The following is an 18,009-nucleotide window of genomic DNA, read 5'->3' as shown; positions in this document are numbered from 1 at the left end:
CAGTTCCTGCACATCCCACTTCCTTGACAGAAACTGCTCCATTGCAGTTGTCTTTCCCCTGGGAACTGGGTGGGATAACATAGCCCTAATCAAGACAAGATGCTGGCACAAGAGCTCAAACCAGTCATGGGTGGGGTTTGCCCTGACTTTTCCAAAGAAGAAACTGAGACTCGAAGGATCATGAGATTTGTCCAAGGTCACACAGCAAGTCAGTGAAAAATCTAGTTGGGAAAACCTGGTCTCCGGTTCTGGGCTCTTTGTTGTGCGGCTGTGACATCCATGTCCTAGGATAGCTGTGGCCCAGTTCTCTACCACATGGAAATTGACCCAAATGCTATGCCCACGAATGATACATCCTGGTGAAACCAGGCAGCGGCAGCATGATAACTGTAATAACTGCCGCCATTTACTGTCACATACCTTACGTGGTCCAGATACTCTACATGCAATCCTTACAGTAACTCTATGAGGTGAGAAAACGGAAACTCACAGAAGTAACAGGGTGTCACAGATTGTAAGTGGTAATGCTAGACTCTGAACCCAAGCAGTCCAATTTCAGAACAAGCTTTTAATTACTTTGCTCTGCCGCCTTAGGGGAGGCAGAAACACACCCTGGCTTTCACCTCAGGTGGCAGAGCAAAAATAATATCATTGTCTTCTTGCTCTTTGGTTCTCACAGCCAGACAAGGGACATGTTTGTCTCAGGGGCTCGGTACTGCACCTCTCCTGCCTCTACCTCATTGGGCTACTCAGCCGCAGTGGGGATAGTGAGTCCCCTGTCCACTGGAGGTGCCTGAGACGAGCCTGGACAACCTCTCAGTGAAGAGGAGTCCCACATTAACCAAGGGATTGGTGGATGACCTTCAGCGCCTGCTCTGTAGTTTTGCAGCCGTACCCCCAGCTACAACCCAGCAAAGACTGGATCTCTGGCCTTTAGGCTGCTGTCAGATCCCAGGAACTGCATCCCTAATTTTTTATGTCACTAGTTAAATTTATTATTTGCTATTTTCATATATATTGTCTCCTGATACAATCACGTATGTACTAGTATAAATACATTATCATTCTAATATGCAGTTGTTGATATCTTGGGTTGTTTTTTCCATGATGGTGACACAGTTGCCTAGATCATCCCCAGTCCACACAATCTTCTTTTCAACTACTGGGTGAAATGGATGGAGGGTGGGTCTTCAGCCTTTGACTGTACAGCAGTGTAGTTCATTGTGTGTACCATGATTTGTGCTTCACTACTCTATTACTTTACTACTCGATTGCTGCTCTAACAAGTTACCACAAACCTAAAACAATACAGATTTATTATCTGACAGTCTGACTATCAGAAGTCCAAAATCAGTCTCACTGGTGTAGTCAGGGTGTCAGCAGGGCTGGTTCCTTCTGGAGACCCTAAGGGATAGTCCGTTGGCCTTTTGCCTTTTTTAGCCTCATAGAGATTGCCCACGTTTCTCATCTTTCTCAGATGCCTTCCATGCATCACTCCAGTGTCTTGTTTCCTTAGCCCCCTCTCATACTGCTGACTCTGATGGATAATTGAGATACCCTCCCCATCTCCCATTCCTCAATCGCAGCTGCAAAGCCCCTTTACCATATGAGGGAACATCCGCAGGCTCTGGGGAGTAGGATATGGCATCTTTGGAGGGCCATTATTCAAGCTACCACACATAACATTTTCTCATTGTCACCTGCATTTTATTGGGAAGGGTCCTAAAGTTCGTAGAGGTAAAGGAACATCCCCAGGGTCTTAAGTGAGGAGCAGAACTGGAAGCAGGTCCAGGTTTGACTCCAAAACCTACCTTTTAAACCACTGTAGGTATTGCCCCCATTTCTTTTAAAGCTTACAGCACACCTTCATCTTGGACCTTATTGTCTAATGTAGAAGCTCAAACTGGCTTGGTCTCTCGTAGTCTGGGAACAGTTCTCATATTAAAAGCGTTGTTCACCCATTACAATTGGCACAATATGTGCAGGACGATGTTTTTATTGTCTTTCTTCTGAAGCAATTCTGGATTTTGCTGATTCAAAGGGAAACATTGTATTTGCTGAAGTGATGTCGGTGCTATAATGCATAGTATTAAATCTGAATATTGATTGGATATATCTCGTTTTAAAGCATTTGTTTTTATTTGAGGGCTGATATAATTCCTTTTGGATACCTCCTATGTTTTCTTTATGACAGTGTATGCAGAGCACAGTAAGTATATAATCATTTGAACTATTTAACTAAGCTAATGTCACTGGGATCAAAAGCAATTATTTTTTGAAAGCCCACAGTGAGTTATGAGTATGTGCCGTAGGTGTAACAGGAACCCTGAAACTCATCTGTTGAGCCCTAAAAGGAGGTTTAAAGTGACATCACCAAGCAATGCCTTTTTAAAAAAGTACATTTGCCATTAGATGTGTGTGTTAGGTCTCCCGGTGGGCAGTTGCTCATACCCCATCAGTACCCTTCCATATTATTGAAAGCAGTCAGTTTCACATTATTAACAGCGTTAGGTCACACTTTAAAAAGAAAGCTGTGTAAACTTGATAGAGAGTGTTGGGATGGAATTCAAATGAAAGAATTAGTTAAGGAAAGGATATATAAAGATTTCACTGCAGTACTTGAGATTTTCCATGACCAAAATAGAATTCTAAAATAAGCCATCTTATCCTTCAGCCTTTTCTTCTAAAACACAGGGGTTGCTGATGATTATTTCAACAAGGGATTATTTAAATGTATCCGTGCTAGTTAAAAGTCAGTAAATGTTTCCTACGCCATAAACGTGTCTTCATCAAGGCCTTGCACTCGATTCTTCCTCTGTTTCTAGCTTCACACTTTCCTGGTGATGGAACTTCTGAACGGAGGAGAGCTGTTTGAACGCATTAAGAAAAAGAAACACTTCAGTGAGACGGAAGCCAGCCACATCATGCGGAAGCTTGTTTCCGCCGTAAGCCACATGCACGACGTTGGAGTGGTACACCGAGACTTGAAACCCGAGGTAGACGCGGACACGTCCTCTCACGTAACCCAGTCAGGTGTCATTAGCGAACTGCCCCCAAATACGTGTGGGCTTTTTTCCTTCCTTCCTTCCTTCCTTCCTTCCTTCCTTCCTTCCTTCCTTCCTTCCTTCCTTCCTTCCTTCCTTCCTTCCTTCCTTCCTTCCTTCCTTCCTTCCTTCCTTCCTTCCCTCCCTCTCCCCCACCTCTCTCTCTCTCTCTCTCTCTCTCTCTCTCTCTTTCTTCTGCTAAATAGGTACTTGCAAATATCATGTTGCTTGGATTTTTTTTCTTTTCTATTTCAGGCCAAAAATAAATTTGTCCTTTTTTTTTGGCCTGCTGATCATCCTGAGGTTCTATTTGTAAGTGTGAGAGCCTTTTATGGAAGAAATACTTTATGCAACAGTTGTGGGCTAAAAATAGCAATGGAAATTTTTGTAATGGAAAATTATATCACTTCTATAGGTATACCATTTTAAAGGGTTTTTTTTTTTTAATGAAGTATTTTGGAAGCTTATTTTTTCACATTTGTAATCAAATTGATTAGCTCAGAAATAGGAATGTATATAATTCTGTTCTAAATATTTAAACATAAAGAATTGTCTTTGTTTAATTAGTTATACCATACTTATAGATGCTTTCTTTTGCTCGTGTACTATAATATTTATAGAACTGTATAACAATGCAGAAGTAGCAGCTTTTATGTTTCTTCTTTGAAAAGGTTAATAAAGAAGGTTCTAACTCTAGAATGATCCCTTTATAGTATCAAAAATATGAAAATTCCTCCCATTTAGAAAATCATCAAAATAATAATGAAAATTAGAAAATAAAACCCAGTAATTTATAAAAGAATAACAATGAATCATCTTTTGCCATATGCAAAATTATACATACCCTTCTTTAAAATGGAGCTTCATTTTTAATTACCATGTGATTATAATGCATTTTTAAGTATACTTAAAATAATAATTTATTTGGTGTTTATTTTTTGTGTTAGACCACAAAAGAGTATTTTTCAAAAAGCACCATTTTTGCCTTTTATTTAAGTATCTTGGATTATTGGTAGGAAGGGGTTGTTTTTAAAATGGAATTCTGTGCATTCAAATATTACTAACTGATTCCTGAAGTGAACTTCTGTCTGTGTACTTTCTGTTACTGTTATTCACGTTACTAGCAATTAATCAAAAGTGAATTGTGTTTCGTGAACTTGCAACTATGATAGCTATCTCTCTGCTTCCTCCATCATAGTTCTCACTCTCCTACATAACGCCCACTAAAAATATGGTGCTCTGTATGTTGGAGATTAGCTGTCTATTTTTAAATGTGAAAGCACACCACTTAAATGTTTTCTTGATAGACAAGGAACACGCATGTAATTTTTTTAATTGAAAAGATCTGTTCCATGACTGTATAGAATTCATTTTCACGTTTTATTCTTTGATAACTGGCCATCTGTCATCTCATGAGTCTCAAATGATGCAACTGTCCTCCTGAGCCTTTTTACTGATGAAAAGAGACTTACATAGCTTAATTCTTCTTCTTTGTTATAAAACTTTTTTTTTCAGATAGTCGTTTGAAATGAAGAATTGTCAGATCCTTGAGGCCATTCCACTATAATTACGGTCCTCTATCAAAGTATTTTTTTGGAGAAATGAAAATGTAGCTTTGTGCTAACATTTTCATAGTAAAATAGTTTCACCTTGACTTTTAAATGGCAGAGTATGTTATTTCCAAACTAAAAATGTAATACCTTTCCCGATGATGTAGCATTGTAAGACCCACTTATGTATCTTTTGGTAGATATTTATGTGGCATTTGTTTGGGCAAAATCCTGAATTCTAGGTGAGAATCAGAAAAGCTTAGAAGCTGGCTGACATTCTTAGTAGGCTGTTTTGTATTTTTCAAACTGGTCCCCTTGCTCTTGAAAGATTAATAAAAAATATCCCAAATTATTTTCAGACAGAACTTGAAATGAGGATAAAAGGAGATTGGTCACTCCCCACCATTCCTGACCATTGACACCCAGCTCCACTTAGAGTTGGGAGAGGACTGGAGAAGGGATGTCACATCCCTTCCACTTCAAGGTCTAAGGTCAAAAGTCCATTGCATAGTCTTCATATAGAATCAGCTGAAGTCATTTCCAGAGTGAGTAGGCTCCATGACGAAGGGACCAGGTGTACCTCCCTCGCTACCCTGCGTGTGGCACAGTGCCTACCCCGTGCACGAGCTCAGAGGTCGTTTGCTGAGCGACACCTCCCAGGCCAGGTACATGTCCGTGAACCCCACCTGCGACCTCAGTTTGGTGAAGCCTTACATTTACTTATATACACCTCTTAATTCCATCACAAATTCAGGATTAAGTATTGTATGATAGAAAAATTTTAAGTTCTTTTCAGGTAGTTGTTTTGCTTTTCTTTCCTGCCACTTTACTTGTTTTTAACTCTTGAATGGCTTAGATTTTTCTTCTTTGTACCAATGAAGCCTTCTATGATGTCTTTTATTTCAGTTAGAATACTATTGACAAAACAAATGATGTTGCAGAGCTGGGAAATGACTTAAAGAACATTAAAGGCGTAACAGATTTTGTTAGAATGTCTAAAGACATAGTCAGATTGACTTACTGTGAGTACTAGCTTGATGTACTAATAAAAATGATGTGTGCATCAATAAAATTAGCATTTATTAAGGATGTAATAAATACAAAAGGTAGTACAGCGAAATCTTGGTGGATGAATAATTCAAAATAACAATGTTTTCAGAATAATTGAGGGATAATACCCATAAGTATCAAAAATGTTTAAGTATTAACTGTTTTGGAGAAAATAGTTCTGAAACGTAATGTATTTCTCCACCGTGTCTTCTTCAATAGGCTCTACTAGATCTTATATAACTATTTTATTGATGACTTCATTCAATGGACAAATATTTATCAAAGCACCTACTATGTGACTGTGCCAGGCCCTCGGGATAGAATCATACATAAGGTTGACACACAGTCCCTACCCTGATGGAATTATGGTCTGATGGGGATGAAGACATTGAACTGATAATGCAGAGGTGATGCTAGGAGAAAGTATAAAAAGTCCTAACTGCAGGTCGGTGGCGGGCTACGGATGGTGTCTCTAAATGAGGAACAGCGAACCTGAGCCAGCTTGGAAGGAGGTTGGTGGAGGAAACAAGACGAACACAGTCCGAGTTCCGGAAGAGCATAGACAAAGGCTCTGACATCACACGAGGCATGGTGCAGTCGAAAAATGTTTCACATAACGTTGTAAAATTGAACTAATACAAAAAAGTATAAAGCAGCGTACAGCAGCAGTACACTGACGTCCAGCACCCATCCCCTCCCGGTCAGACAGCCCTGTATCAATATATAGATACTTTACACCAATGGCATCACCAAGGGCCATGACATTTTAATGAGAGACTAATTCCAGTGTTTGTATCTTGCAGAATTTATTGTTCACTGACGAAAATGACAATTTGGAAATTAAAGTAATTGATTTTGGGTTTGCACGCCTAAAGCCGCCCGATAATCAGCCTCTCAAGACGCCGTGCTTCACTCTTCATTACGCGGCCCCCGAGCTCCTGAACCATAATGGCTACGATGAGTCCTGTGACCTCTGGAGTTTGGGTGTCATTCTGGTGAGTCGTTTCAGCAGAGTCGTTAAACGTACTCAGTTCTCGGATGTCATCTGGACCTGCCTCGCTCTTGGCTGTTTTTCTTACATTCATGAAAAAAAGTGGGACACTGGCTTCTTTAATGTGCAACCAGTTGCAGCCCTGACAGAAAACTATGTTCCTTTCTTAAAATTTACATTGGAGAAAATGTAGGAATTTTGATTTTAGTTTATTTTGAAATACTTAAGCCAGCTGTATTTTATGTGAATAGAAGAGTTATATGTGTGTGTGTGTGTGTGTGTGTGTGTATTTTTTTAAGAATCAGTAATATAGTCTCAAAAGATTCATAATAGATATAATGTAAAAGTAGCAAAGTGACTCAATGGAAAAAAACATTAGAAAACATATTCTTTGAGGTTTTCAGACTAAAATGTGATTAAAGAATATCATTTAGGATAAATTAACTAATAGATAAAACTAGAAGTATTATAGTAACTTACAGTAATCATGGTAAGCATGCTTTTCACAAAATACCCTTTGTTGCCGTGATCAGAAACAGAACATTGAGCTAGAAACATCTCGGCATGTCTTTTCTCAAAATAGCTTGACATTTTTTCAGCATATAATTTGTAATGCGTGATCTTAGGGAGAAATTTTCAAACACTACAGAAAGATACAAGGAGCAAAACGGAAGCACTTGTAATCTTGTCATACGGAGAGGATGCGATGCAGGCTCGCGTTCCCTCTGACTGCCCTGCCCCACCACGTTTTATATGCTTTATATCTTTGTGTAGGTTTCTCTATATACATGCATATATATTTTTAATAAATGAGATGATATTATACATGTAGGTTGAGCCTCCAAAGTTTATTTAACCACTTCTTTACTAATGAGCAGTTAGCATTTTCCAGTTTTTCACCAATTTTAAACTACACAAATTACTATCTTTTATATAAGAGTTTGCGTTTGTCTCGTTATTACTTTAGAATAGATTTCTAGGAGAAAGGTATACTCATCTTTATTTTGACCTATCTGCCTAGATTTCTTTCCAGAAGGCTTAGCATATCATGTTCTCATGAACTGTATGCAAATACACTGAGTGCCGTCAATTTCAATCTTAAGTTATATCCTGCTGATGTTATCATTCTCCCGCATTTCTTTGATGGCTATTCAGCCTGAGTATCTTCATGTATTTGGACATTTGTATTTTTTTCTTTTATAAATTGCTGTTTATGAGCTTTGCCCAATTTCCTGTAGGAAATTTTTTCTTACTGAATTTTAAAACTCTGTTAAAGATTTTAATCCTTTGTCTGTCGTTAATATTGGAACTGATTTTTTCTGGTTTGTCATTTGAAAAATTTGTTTATAGTAGCATGGTATTTTAATTTTTGTTTTTAAAAGGGTTTAAATAGAAAAAATGTTTTTATTCTTATAATTAAATTTATTGGGGTGACAATGGTTAGTAAAATCATATAGGTTTCAATGTACAAGTCTACAATATATTATCTATGTATCACATTGTGTGCTAACCATCAAAAGTCACTTCTCCTTCCATCACTGTATATTAGACCCCTTTACCCTCTTTTGCCATCCCCCACCTTTACCTTCTGGTAACCACTAAACTGTTATCTGTGTCTATGAGTTTTTGTGTCTTTATTTGTTTGTCTTGTTCCTTTGTTGTTTTCAGTTTTATATCCCACATATGAGTGAAGTCATATGGTTCTCGACTTTTTCTGTCCGACTTATTTCTATATAGTAAGATATGTCAGTCTGTTCCTTTATGGTATCTGGCTTTAACGTCAGATTGTCACTCTACCCTTACCCCAACTCAAGGTTATATAAATAGACTCCTAAATTTTCCTCTAGAAATATATTTTAGTTTTATACTTTAATCTGCACTCCATCTGGGATTTATTTCGGTTTGTTTTTCCCCAATGGTTAGCCAGGTGTCCCTGCAGGATGATTCCTTTTTTTTCTTCTTTGCTTTATATAGTTTTCATTTCAGTAATTTTAAGTCATCAATTTGCAAACTGAAATTACATATTAATGAACAAGATTTTTTAAATAAAAATAAACAACTGACTTCTGTAGATTTGAGAGTTTTATTTAAGAACTTAAACTGATTACGTTTTCATTAGTAGCACTCTCCTGAAAAATATGTCTAACTAAAAAAGAGCCTTCATTTTTTGTAATATTGTAAGATTACCCCTTATAAAAGAGCCCTTGCTTTAAACATAGGCCAATATAGGCCATTTAAACCATCATACATTTTAAAAGACTCTTAGACATGAGACAAGTATTTTAGAGCTTCCAAATGCTATCTCTATGGAAATAACTTTGTGCGGTGGCATGGATGGAAGCCGTGCTCCTCTCTAGATCTCACTGTCAAGCTTTTAAGAAAAACAGGACGAGGAACAGGTTAAATGATGCTACAGGAGTACAGTCACAATATCCAGACTATATGAGGTCTTACAGGACAGACAACTCAGTTTCTCCAGCAAATAAATTAGTAAGAAGAAAATAACATGGGAACCTGTTGATTAAAAGACACTTAAGAAACAATGTTTGCATCCTACTTGAATTACGATTCAAGGAACTTTTAATTTCAATTATATTTATTCAATTCAAGCTAAATCTAAGTCATACAGATGTAATTATAACATACCGGGTGTATAATGCAGTTGGGGAATTTGAATATTGATCGGGTATTGAATGGCAGAAAGGAATTACAGCTAATTTTTTTTTTAGGTATGGTCATGGTGTTGTGGTTGTGGTTTTTAAAAACCCTTGCCTTTTAGAGATACATAATGAAATACAAACGAAAAAGTTAACACCTGCATTAAACCGTCAAAATAAAAAGAGTGCTTTGCAAACGTTTCCACTTGAAAGAATGCATATCTCTAGAGGGTTCTAGATACAAAGCCTGAGTCATCGCAGAACAAGCACAAAATTTATTCAGAGTCTCCTGATTTGCCTTAGAAATATATGGCCCTTTTGCATGTTGTATCCAGTAGACATGACTGTGGATATTTTAATATGAAAGTGATTTATATTACCCCCACTGAACAAAAATTCCTCAGGAAGATGCATCACGCAGTATCATGGGGCTTTGATTACGACCCAGTCTACCTCAGGGATGTGTGATCCCGTCGGAAACATCCAGGACTTGAATCACCACAGAGCTCACACAGTCTTAGGCTGCTCAGGCCGCCATAACAAAGTACCACAGACAGGGTGGCTTCAACAACAGAACTGCATTTTTTCACAGTGGTGGAGGGCGAAAGCCCAAGATCAAGGTGCCAGCGTGGTTGGTGCCTGTCTGGTGAGGGCTTCCCCCTGGGTTACCTGCTCGCTGTCACCAGCAGCTCTCTGGCTGTGCACAGACGCGGTTACGTCCTGAATGCCAGCCAGCCGCCACCAGTTACACCCCCCCCCCCCCGACCTCTGCAAGGCTGTAAGTCTCAGCAAGCTGAGAGAAAACCCTCCAAAAAGTTTAAAGAATCACTTTTCAAAAATCCAATCTCTGCTGCAAGGACAAGCCTTAGCTTTTTGGTTTTTCTGTTGAATTTTAAATGGCAGAAACCTTAAACATAAATTTTCCAACACATGGCTACAATGAAATAAGGTTACTGTAGAGAATTCATTATATTTAACACAACAATGAGAAAAATAAAATGGGGATGATTACAAACAAAATAAAGAAGGCCTAAATATGGTGTTTTAAAAGTTCTTATCCATTGTTAATGTCCTAGGGAAAGAATGTGTGGAATTGGATACAAATTCTGAAGGCAGATCCCCTCCATTCTGTATTCTTTTTGTTCTGAATAGGTTTATAAAAATGGTTTTAGATCTTCATGTCATAATAAGCCGTTTCTCTTTATTTACAGGTCTTTGAAATGTATTGGTTTTTTTAGTGATTGTAGTCATGTAACCTTTTAAACACAGTAATGCTAATTGTAATATTTGGTAAATTATGCTGATGAAACATTCAGTGACATGTTTTATGCTTTTTTCCTCAATAGTATGAATGAAAACATTATGATTTGTTCCCTTCTTTTCCCCTCCATAGTATACCATGTTGTCAGGGCAAGTTCCATTCCAATCTCATGACAAAAGTTTGACATGTACCAGTGCAGTGGAAATCATGAAGAAAATTAAAAAGGGAGATTTCTCCTTCGAAGGAGAAGCCTGGAAGAATGTATCTCAAGAGGCTAAAGATTTGATCCAAGGTAAGAATCTAATGAAATTTTGCATTTAGTGTGATGTGCAGTGATTGAAGTGGAATCATGCGTATTACGCATGTTTGTTTAATTACTCAAGGAATCCACATGTGTTCTAAAAGGTCTCCCGGCTCCTCTGCTGAGCCCTCTTTTCTTCTTATTGGAATGCCCTCCCTCAGTGATGGTACCCACAGTCAGCACATGAATTAGCACTTGCATCCGAGAGCCTCCCAAGCTCACACCTCCGTAACACACCTGTGCTTTTTCCCTCTCCTTACCCCCCAAACATGTGCCTGCTCCCATCTCCCTCCTTTGCACTGCCAAGAAGCCAGGTCACCAAAGAGAAAGCCAGGCACCATGCTCACCCTCCGACGTCTTCGCCTTCCACAGCCCGTCCCTCTGTCCTGCTGGTTCAGCGTCCCTCCTAGCTGTCCCCCTCACCGGTCACATGGCCACCACCTTAGTTCTTGTCATCATTGCTCTTCTGACATGTTATAACAGCCTTTCAACTTTTCTCACTTCCTCTGACTTCACCTCGCTGTCATGAATCGGCAGAGTGCCCTTCCTAATACCCCAATGTGATCACGCCTCTCTCCTCTTGAAATCCTGCAGACAATCAGCTAGCTCCAGGCCCAGCTCTGTAGTGTCAGACCTCAGAGGCCTTCGTGACCGGCCCTGCCTGCTTCTGTCTGCACCGTGCCCCCCTCGCTCTGCCATTGCAGGCACTTGACTCCTCACAAGTGCGAGCTCTGGGATTCCTGACCGCCTGTGCACGTGCCCTTCTTAATCCCCGGGGCCCGCCCCCTCGATCCCCCAGACTCATCTTCTGGAAGCTTTCCAGGCACCCACACTCCCTAGGCTGAGCCCATCCCCTGGGCCCACAGACACTCTGTGTGTGTGGGTTTTGCTACTGCCCCTATCTCCTAGTGGTACAATAACTGGGTTTTATCTATATATCTCCTCATAGCTTCTCTGTGAGTCTCTGTCTCCATTTCTCTCATGCCTTACTACCTTCCCTGACCTGTAGAGGGTGCTTGGATGTGAACAAAGTAGATCTAGGTACTCTCTCTTCATTGGAAGTTTACCCAGTCACCAGTGGGAGTCTTTGTTTAGGGCGGTTCTTTTCTCCTGATTGAAAAGTCAGTTAGCCTATAGCATCCAGTATTCACTAGGGGGTTTAACTGCATATGAAAAGGTAACTGTTTTTGTAGGAGGTTGACGCCTTATAGAAATCATCATGTCATGTGAACATAATTGGGATTTATGTCTGAAGTTGGTTTTAAACTATGTTTGAAACGACAAATCATAAAATAAAACTATTTATTCCCACAGGACTTCTCACAGTTGACCCAAATAAAAGGCTTAAAATGTCCGGCTTGAGGTACAATGAATGGCTTCAGGATGGCAGTCAGCTATCCTCAAATCCCCTCATGACTCCCGATATCCTGGGATCTTCAGGAGCTGCTGTACACACCTGCGTGAAAGCCACCTTCCACGTAAGACCCTGGTGTTCTGCGCATGTAGGGCTGTTTGAAAAGGCAGCAGCCGTTCTTACTCTACAACTCAGAGACACACTCTTAGTAATACATTTATAATAATGTGTGCTTTTAATTTTTGCTATGTTTTTATAAATCCCTTCATGATACAAGCACAGTTATAAGCAGAAAGTGCATGGGGGACCAGAGTCACTGCTCACCCACAATATACCTGTTTGACCTTTAGAATGAGTTTGAGAGATGGGGTCTGATGTTTGAATAGTTGAGGATCTTCTGTAGGTAATGCAAATAATGTACATAATGTTAGAACTTTGCTCTCAAGCTAAATCATTTTCTTTAAAAACTACAAATAAACATTAGGGATTTTGACATGTGAAAGTCTGTTTATTCAACAACCATTTTGTGCCTAATATATTCTAGAGACCGTGAGAGATAAGAAGTACATTACTTGGCATTAAGTATAGATTGTGTATGTGAAAGGCCGAGACTACATAGCAGTAACTGTGGATTTTGCACATTTGTACCAAGCAGATGCAAATACATTAAGGTAATTATCTAAGGAGTAGATAGGTTAGGGAGAAATAAAATTACCTCTGAAAGGATTATCTTAAGAAAGGAGAAGGGATAGCTTTTCCTCTTCAGCTGCGGAAATGGATTAAAAAATTAATGAACCAGGATCTGGTGAGGTGTGAAGAGGTTAACTGCAAGAATTTGTAGCAGATGAGCCAAATCTTCTCCGTGATACATGATGCAAGGTTGTCAGGGGCAACCTCAGCGATGCCTAAGTTTGAGTCTAAGCACAGACAGGCGCTGTGAGGAGAAAGCCCGCCCGAGGTTTGGAGAGCTGATCTTCTCTATATGAAGTGGCCCAGATAACACCCAAATTGCGCTGACGCGGGTGTGGAGAGCAGGGGCCCATAATGGATTGAGACTGCTCTATGTTGGGACTTTGTGGTCCGAATTTTACATTTCAGACACAGAACTAGTAAAGTAATGGGGGGGGCGTGGTGGTGGGGGGTTGGAGGGTATTAGATTTGTATAGTCTTTAGGAATTTCCAGTCAGTCAATGTTTTTTTATTGAGAGGTAGCACTACTTCAAAAGATGTATTAGAACTGTGACTCCTGGACAGCCTGGCTGGTTTGATTTACACAGAACCTGAGACATCTTTCCCACTAACCTCTGTACCCTGCCAAGGGGTTTGGATATAACGGTTTTTAGGACTTGGTTCCCCACACAGCTTGGAGCTGTGGTTGCCAACTTCAGGGTGTCTTCTGCTGTGACTGAACACTTGAGTCTTTTTACCTTCACCGGGGGTCCCCTTTTTTTTCTCCCATAGGCCTTTAACAAATACAAGAGAGAGGGGTTTTGCCTTCAGAATGTCGATAAGGCTCCTTTGGCCAAGAGAAGGAAAATGAAAAAGACCAGCACCAGCACCGAGACGCGCAGCAGCTCCAGCGAGAGTTCTCATTCTTCTTCCTCTCACTCGCACGGTAAAACGACGCCCACAAAGACCCTGCAGCCAAGCAATCCTGCTGACAGTAATAACCCAGAGACCCTCTTCCAGTTCTCAGACTGAACAGCACAGGAATGGTAGGAATGTCACCCGTGATCCTTTGCACCTTTAGTCCCCTCAGCGTATGCCTGAGGCGAGGTTTTGTGCTTTTAAAAAAAAAAAGTGTCCCATTGGTCTCATTGGAATCTGCCTCTTAGGGAATTTTTTCAGGAAAGCCCAATTGGTTATCCTTGTCCATAAACACTGGACAGAGAATGTTACTGTGAATAAAGCACATGTTATACTGTGTAGCGACCTATCGTGATGCCAGCAGGACTATTCTTGAAAGAGCAAAGGCACCTACAAGTGTAATCAGAGACTGGGTAGATTTGAACTGTGCACAGAATGAGTCACAGGTTTGGCAGCTGTCTGCCCGCAAGAGTTACTCCTGCGATGATGACACCTTTTGCTTCGCCTTGTGGATTTTTAAGAGATTTGCACTCTTTGAACAGTGACTTATCAGAGAAAAATGTCTGTTTTCAAAAAGATTCTGTAGTGAATTTTATGTGTGGCATATACTTACTTCTTGAGAGAGGATTTTAACTTATTGTTTTTATTTTATGGTTACATGGTGATAACCTGTTATTATGAATCTTTTTGTAAAACGTAAAAGATGTCAGAACTTACAGTCCCAGGCTCTATATTTGGGACCCACCTGAGATGCATGCTAAGCTACATATGTTTTTAGTTTTGCACTGCTCTTTCCTGGCAATTTGTTCTAATGGTTACTGCAAAACATTAAGGTACAGGTGTCTGTTTTAAGTAATATTGCACTTTATAAAAGAATATGAATAAAGCAAACTGTTTTATAAAGTGCACTGTTTAAAGTATATGTACTGTATTTTTTCCATTTTTTCCATTATGTATTTTAAATTTGTCCTCACATCCCCCTCCTACTTGGTTTGCAACAAAGAGAATGGGCCGTGTGGTATAAACGTCATCTTGAGCCACTTAGGTTCCAATGTGAGGAAAACCTAAAGGGAAATTCTTTTAAACACTGTGCTTCATATTTGTACACTGTGTTGTGCTGCAGTGAGGCATTTCCTCCTGTAGCCAGATATTATGTACATAATATTTTAGAATCATAACTATAACTTGTTTTGAAATTTTTCTGTTAAATTTTAAATCCAGAAAGCCTATTTTATAAACTTATACAGAGCACTTTTATTGCTCAAAAGTTCTGAATTCATACAGAAAACAAGTGCTATGTGATGAAGTCATTTTACTGAAAGATTGCTGCATTTTAAAATATGATTAATTCATTCCCTATGCAAAAAAAAGGAGTGGTAGGATTCGTATATTACGTTCTTTTAAAGCCATCACATGAAATGTCAGGACTGAGAAAGGTGATATTTGTTTACAGGAATCATGCTTTAAAAATAATGCCCAAATGTTCATTTTATAGTTTTTGTTAATGATAACTCTAGCACATTGATTTGGAACTTGGGCATGATATTTATTTATTCCTTTCTTGAGATAATAGCAGCATTAATTTCAGCCAGTTATGAATACTAAAAATATTGCACTCTATGTAATAGTAGTATATTTATTACTAAATAAATGTATATATTAATAGCACAGGCAACAAAAATGGCAAATATTAAAATATTTTCAAAATATTGTTTTATCCTGTTCCCATTTTTGTCCAGAATGGTTATTGGAAATAATTTTTTATACTTTTCAGTGGCCCAAATGGCTACATAATTCTGAGTCAGTTGTACTCCTAGCTTTTTCAGTCGCTCCTCGTAATGATAGGATATCTTACATGAAGTATTACTAAACTATATATAGCTAATTCACAAAATGTGATTCCATCATGCACAGATTTATAGTAATTAAGAAAATGTCCATTTATATCTATAGTTATGTTGACTATACTTGAAAATGTGTGAGTTAGCTCGAGTCATTTTTAAAACTGCATCCTGTTGGAAAATACTAATTGTAAACTAGAAGGGCTGTGTTGGTAATGGAAAGGAATCCAGAAAAATGGTCAGTGTGCCCTAGTGATTGATGATGTAATTGACTCATTGTGAAGATTGGAAATCAATGGGTTTCATTGTCATTTATTTTCCTTGCCTTCTCATCTGGAGGACATGACAGAAAATGAAATGGGTAAAACGAAAGGTAGATTAAGAGAAAGGAAAGAGAAGTCTGAGACATCAACTTACGCGCCTCCCTGAATATTCTAGGTTGGGCTTTTGAGAAAAGCTGGAAAACACTGAGTACTGCCCTTTTGTCAAGTGTCTTCTATACCAGAAAAGACAGCATCTGATGCTAGTTTATAGCAGTTAAGTTGTGTGCAGGCTGTTTGGGTATAGTGAAATGCACTTTAAAATCCACAGAGTTTTCATTTTGTCATATCAAAAGTAAATCAAACAGTACTTCATATGAAAATGTTAAATTAAAGGGCTCTTTTGGTTTCAGGAGTGAAATAGAAGTAGATCTAAGGAAAAAAATACACATACATTCTCTTTATAACAATTTTGGAAATAGAGCCCAATCACCCCTTCCCTTCTTCCCTTATTGATTTTATTCTATGTTGTTTTCATAGCATCATAAATCCCGACTAATATCATCTATTTTATAACTACATATGGCTGATTGAGAGACAAGATTAAGAAAAGAAAGGAAATACAGGAAAGAAATTTTAAAAGACCAGTTTCTTCTAATTACTGTGCCAGATCCTATGGATGAGTGAGTTAAATTAGCTATTTTGAAATTCATTAATTCTTCTAAACCTCCGTAAAATAATAAATCACTGAACCATTGGAACAGAAAATCAAGTCTCGCGTTAATTTCAACATGCTTGTTTGTCTTGAAGTTGGAGATTCATTTATCCATGGAAAACTGCCTTTTAATTTTTTTACGTTTCTGCTGATTTCTTCAATAACTGTATAAAAGGTGACATTTTAAATATAAGGTAAGTTATTTTAAAGAAATCTGCTAGAATAACAGCGACTACTTTTTTAAATAGGGAATTCCTTTGTACCTCATTTTATTTTTTAGATATGTTTCAAATACTTTATAAAAATACATAATTTATTGCCTGCTTGTCCACCTTGCCCCCATTTCAAACACCAGTTATTGTCACATTTAGTAAATCAGGCTCCCTCAAAATAGTGAAAAATTTCTGAATTATTGGCCCTGTATGTGTCTTAGACCACTTGATTGTTTTGCATGTTCTCCCAATGACCAATAATAACATGATTTGGGTATTTGTGTTATCTAATGTTCTTTGAGATCTAAGTAAAAAGGTTAAATTCTGATACGCCGCTTATAGTATATCAAAATAATTTTCTTGTAGATGAATTATTGTAATGAAATATCTTAAAGTATATTATTTGGCCCCTCAAATGCCTTATACTGTGAACACCCCAGTTTCTGACTTTTGATTACTCATAACCCCCCCGTGAGTGTCCATCTTCATTTGATACCTTTATTTAGCACTAAAATGAATGTTGCAGTCTCTAATGAAATTCGGAATTTAAATGTGATTATAAAACTCAAAGAATGGAAAAGTAATCACTGAGATGACAAAGCAATTATGCATCAATTATTGTAAGTATAACCTACCCAGAGGACGTAGCTGCTACAGCAACATAGAGGTTTTATTCTGTCTTGTTAGGTGACTTCACTCCAATTTGTGACATTCCTTAGAACATTTTCCTTAAGAGTAGTTATTTAAATTTTGTCTATATAAGGAAAAACATGTGTGTTCAAGGGGGCAACAATTTTCAGCTTCAGGACATTTGGTTAGTCTCATTTCATTCCTCATCTGCAGCATTTCTTACTTTTCGGCTTTCAAAATATTTTCTTTGTATGCCCAGCTCCCCGTTATGTGATTAAGTAATCGGTGTTTCTCTTCCCCAGGGCAGTCATCCTCCTTTTAGTTCATGAATCTGTGGATTAAGCAGGTGCCAATATTTTATATTTTGCTTCTATGAGACAGAAAAGGAGTAAAAAGCTAAAGTGACTCCCAAATATATCCTCCTTGGCCTCTTCATAGGAGTAGGTCCTGTTGCTGGCCAGTCATTTCCTTTCCGTTATTACTTGTGATCGCATGGTAAACGCTTGATAGTTTGCATTTAGGAGACTTGGGTTAAAAGGCAGGATTCTTCGGAGTT

The 18,009-nt window shown here is 38.5% G+C and overlaps 1 protein-coding gene across 2 annotated transcripts in view; it reads left to right on the top strand.

The window, feature by feature from the left end:
• Positions 1 to 16,684, top strand: part of RPS6KA5 (ribosomal protein S6 kinase A5) — a 148,748-nt gene extending 132,064 nt beyond the window's left edge. Inside the window, exons 13-17 of one of the 2 annotated variants that reach the window (XM_081048776.1) lie at positions 2,826 to 2,996; positions 6,448 to 6,639; positions 10,686 to 10,845; positions 12,169 to 12,332; positions 13,670 to 16,684. In XM_081048776.1, the coding sequence (XP_080904902.1) occupies positions 2,826 to 2,996; positions 6,448 to 6,639; positions 10,686 to 10,845; positions 12,169 to 12,332; positions 13,670 to 13,909 (927 nt within the window). In that variant the 3' untranslated portion in view covers positions 13,910 to 16,684. The remainder of the gene's footprint in view (positions 1 to 2,825; positions 2,997 to 6,447; positions 6,640 to 10,685; positions 10,846 to 12,168; positions 12,333 to 13,669) is intronic. The other variant, XM_081048777.1, reaches the window with a different exon arrangement.
• Positions 16,685 to 18,009: the final 1,325 nt, after the last annotated feature.

This window comes from Rhinolophus hipposideros (assembly GCF_964194185.1).
Source record: "Rhinolophus hipposideros genome assembly, chromosome: 5".
NCBI classification, from domain to species: domain Eukaryota; kingdom Metazoa; phylum Chordata; class Mammalia; order Chiroptera; family Rhinolophidae; genus Rhinolophus; species Rhinolophus hipposideros.
This window is presented reverse-complemented; position numbering and strand designations above follow the sequence as displayed.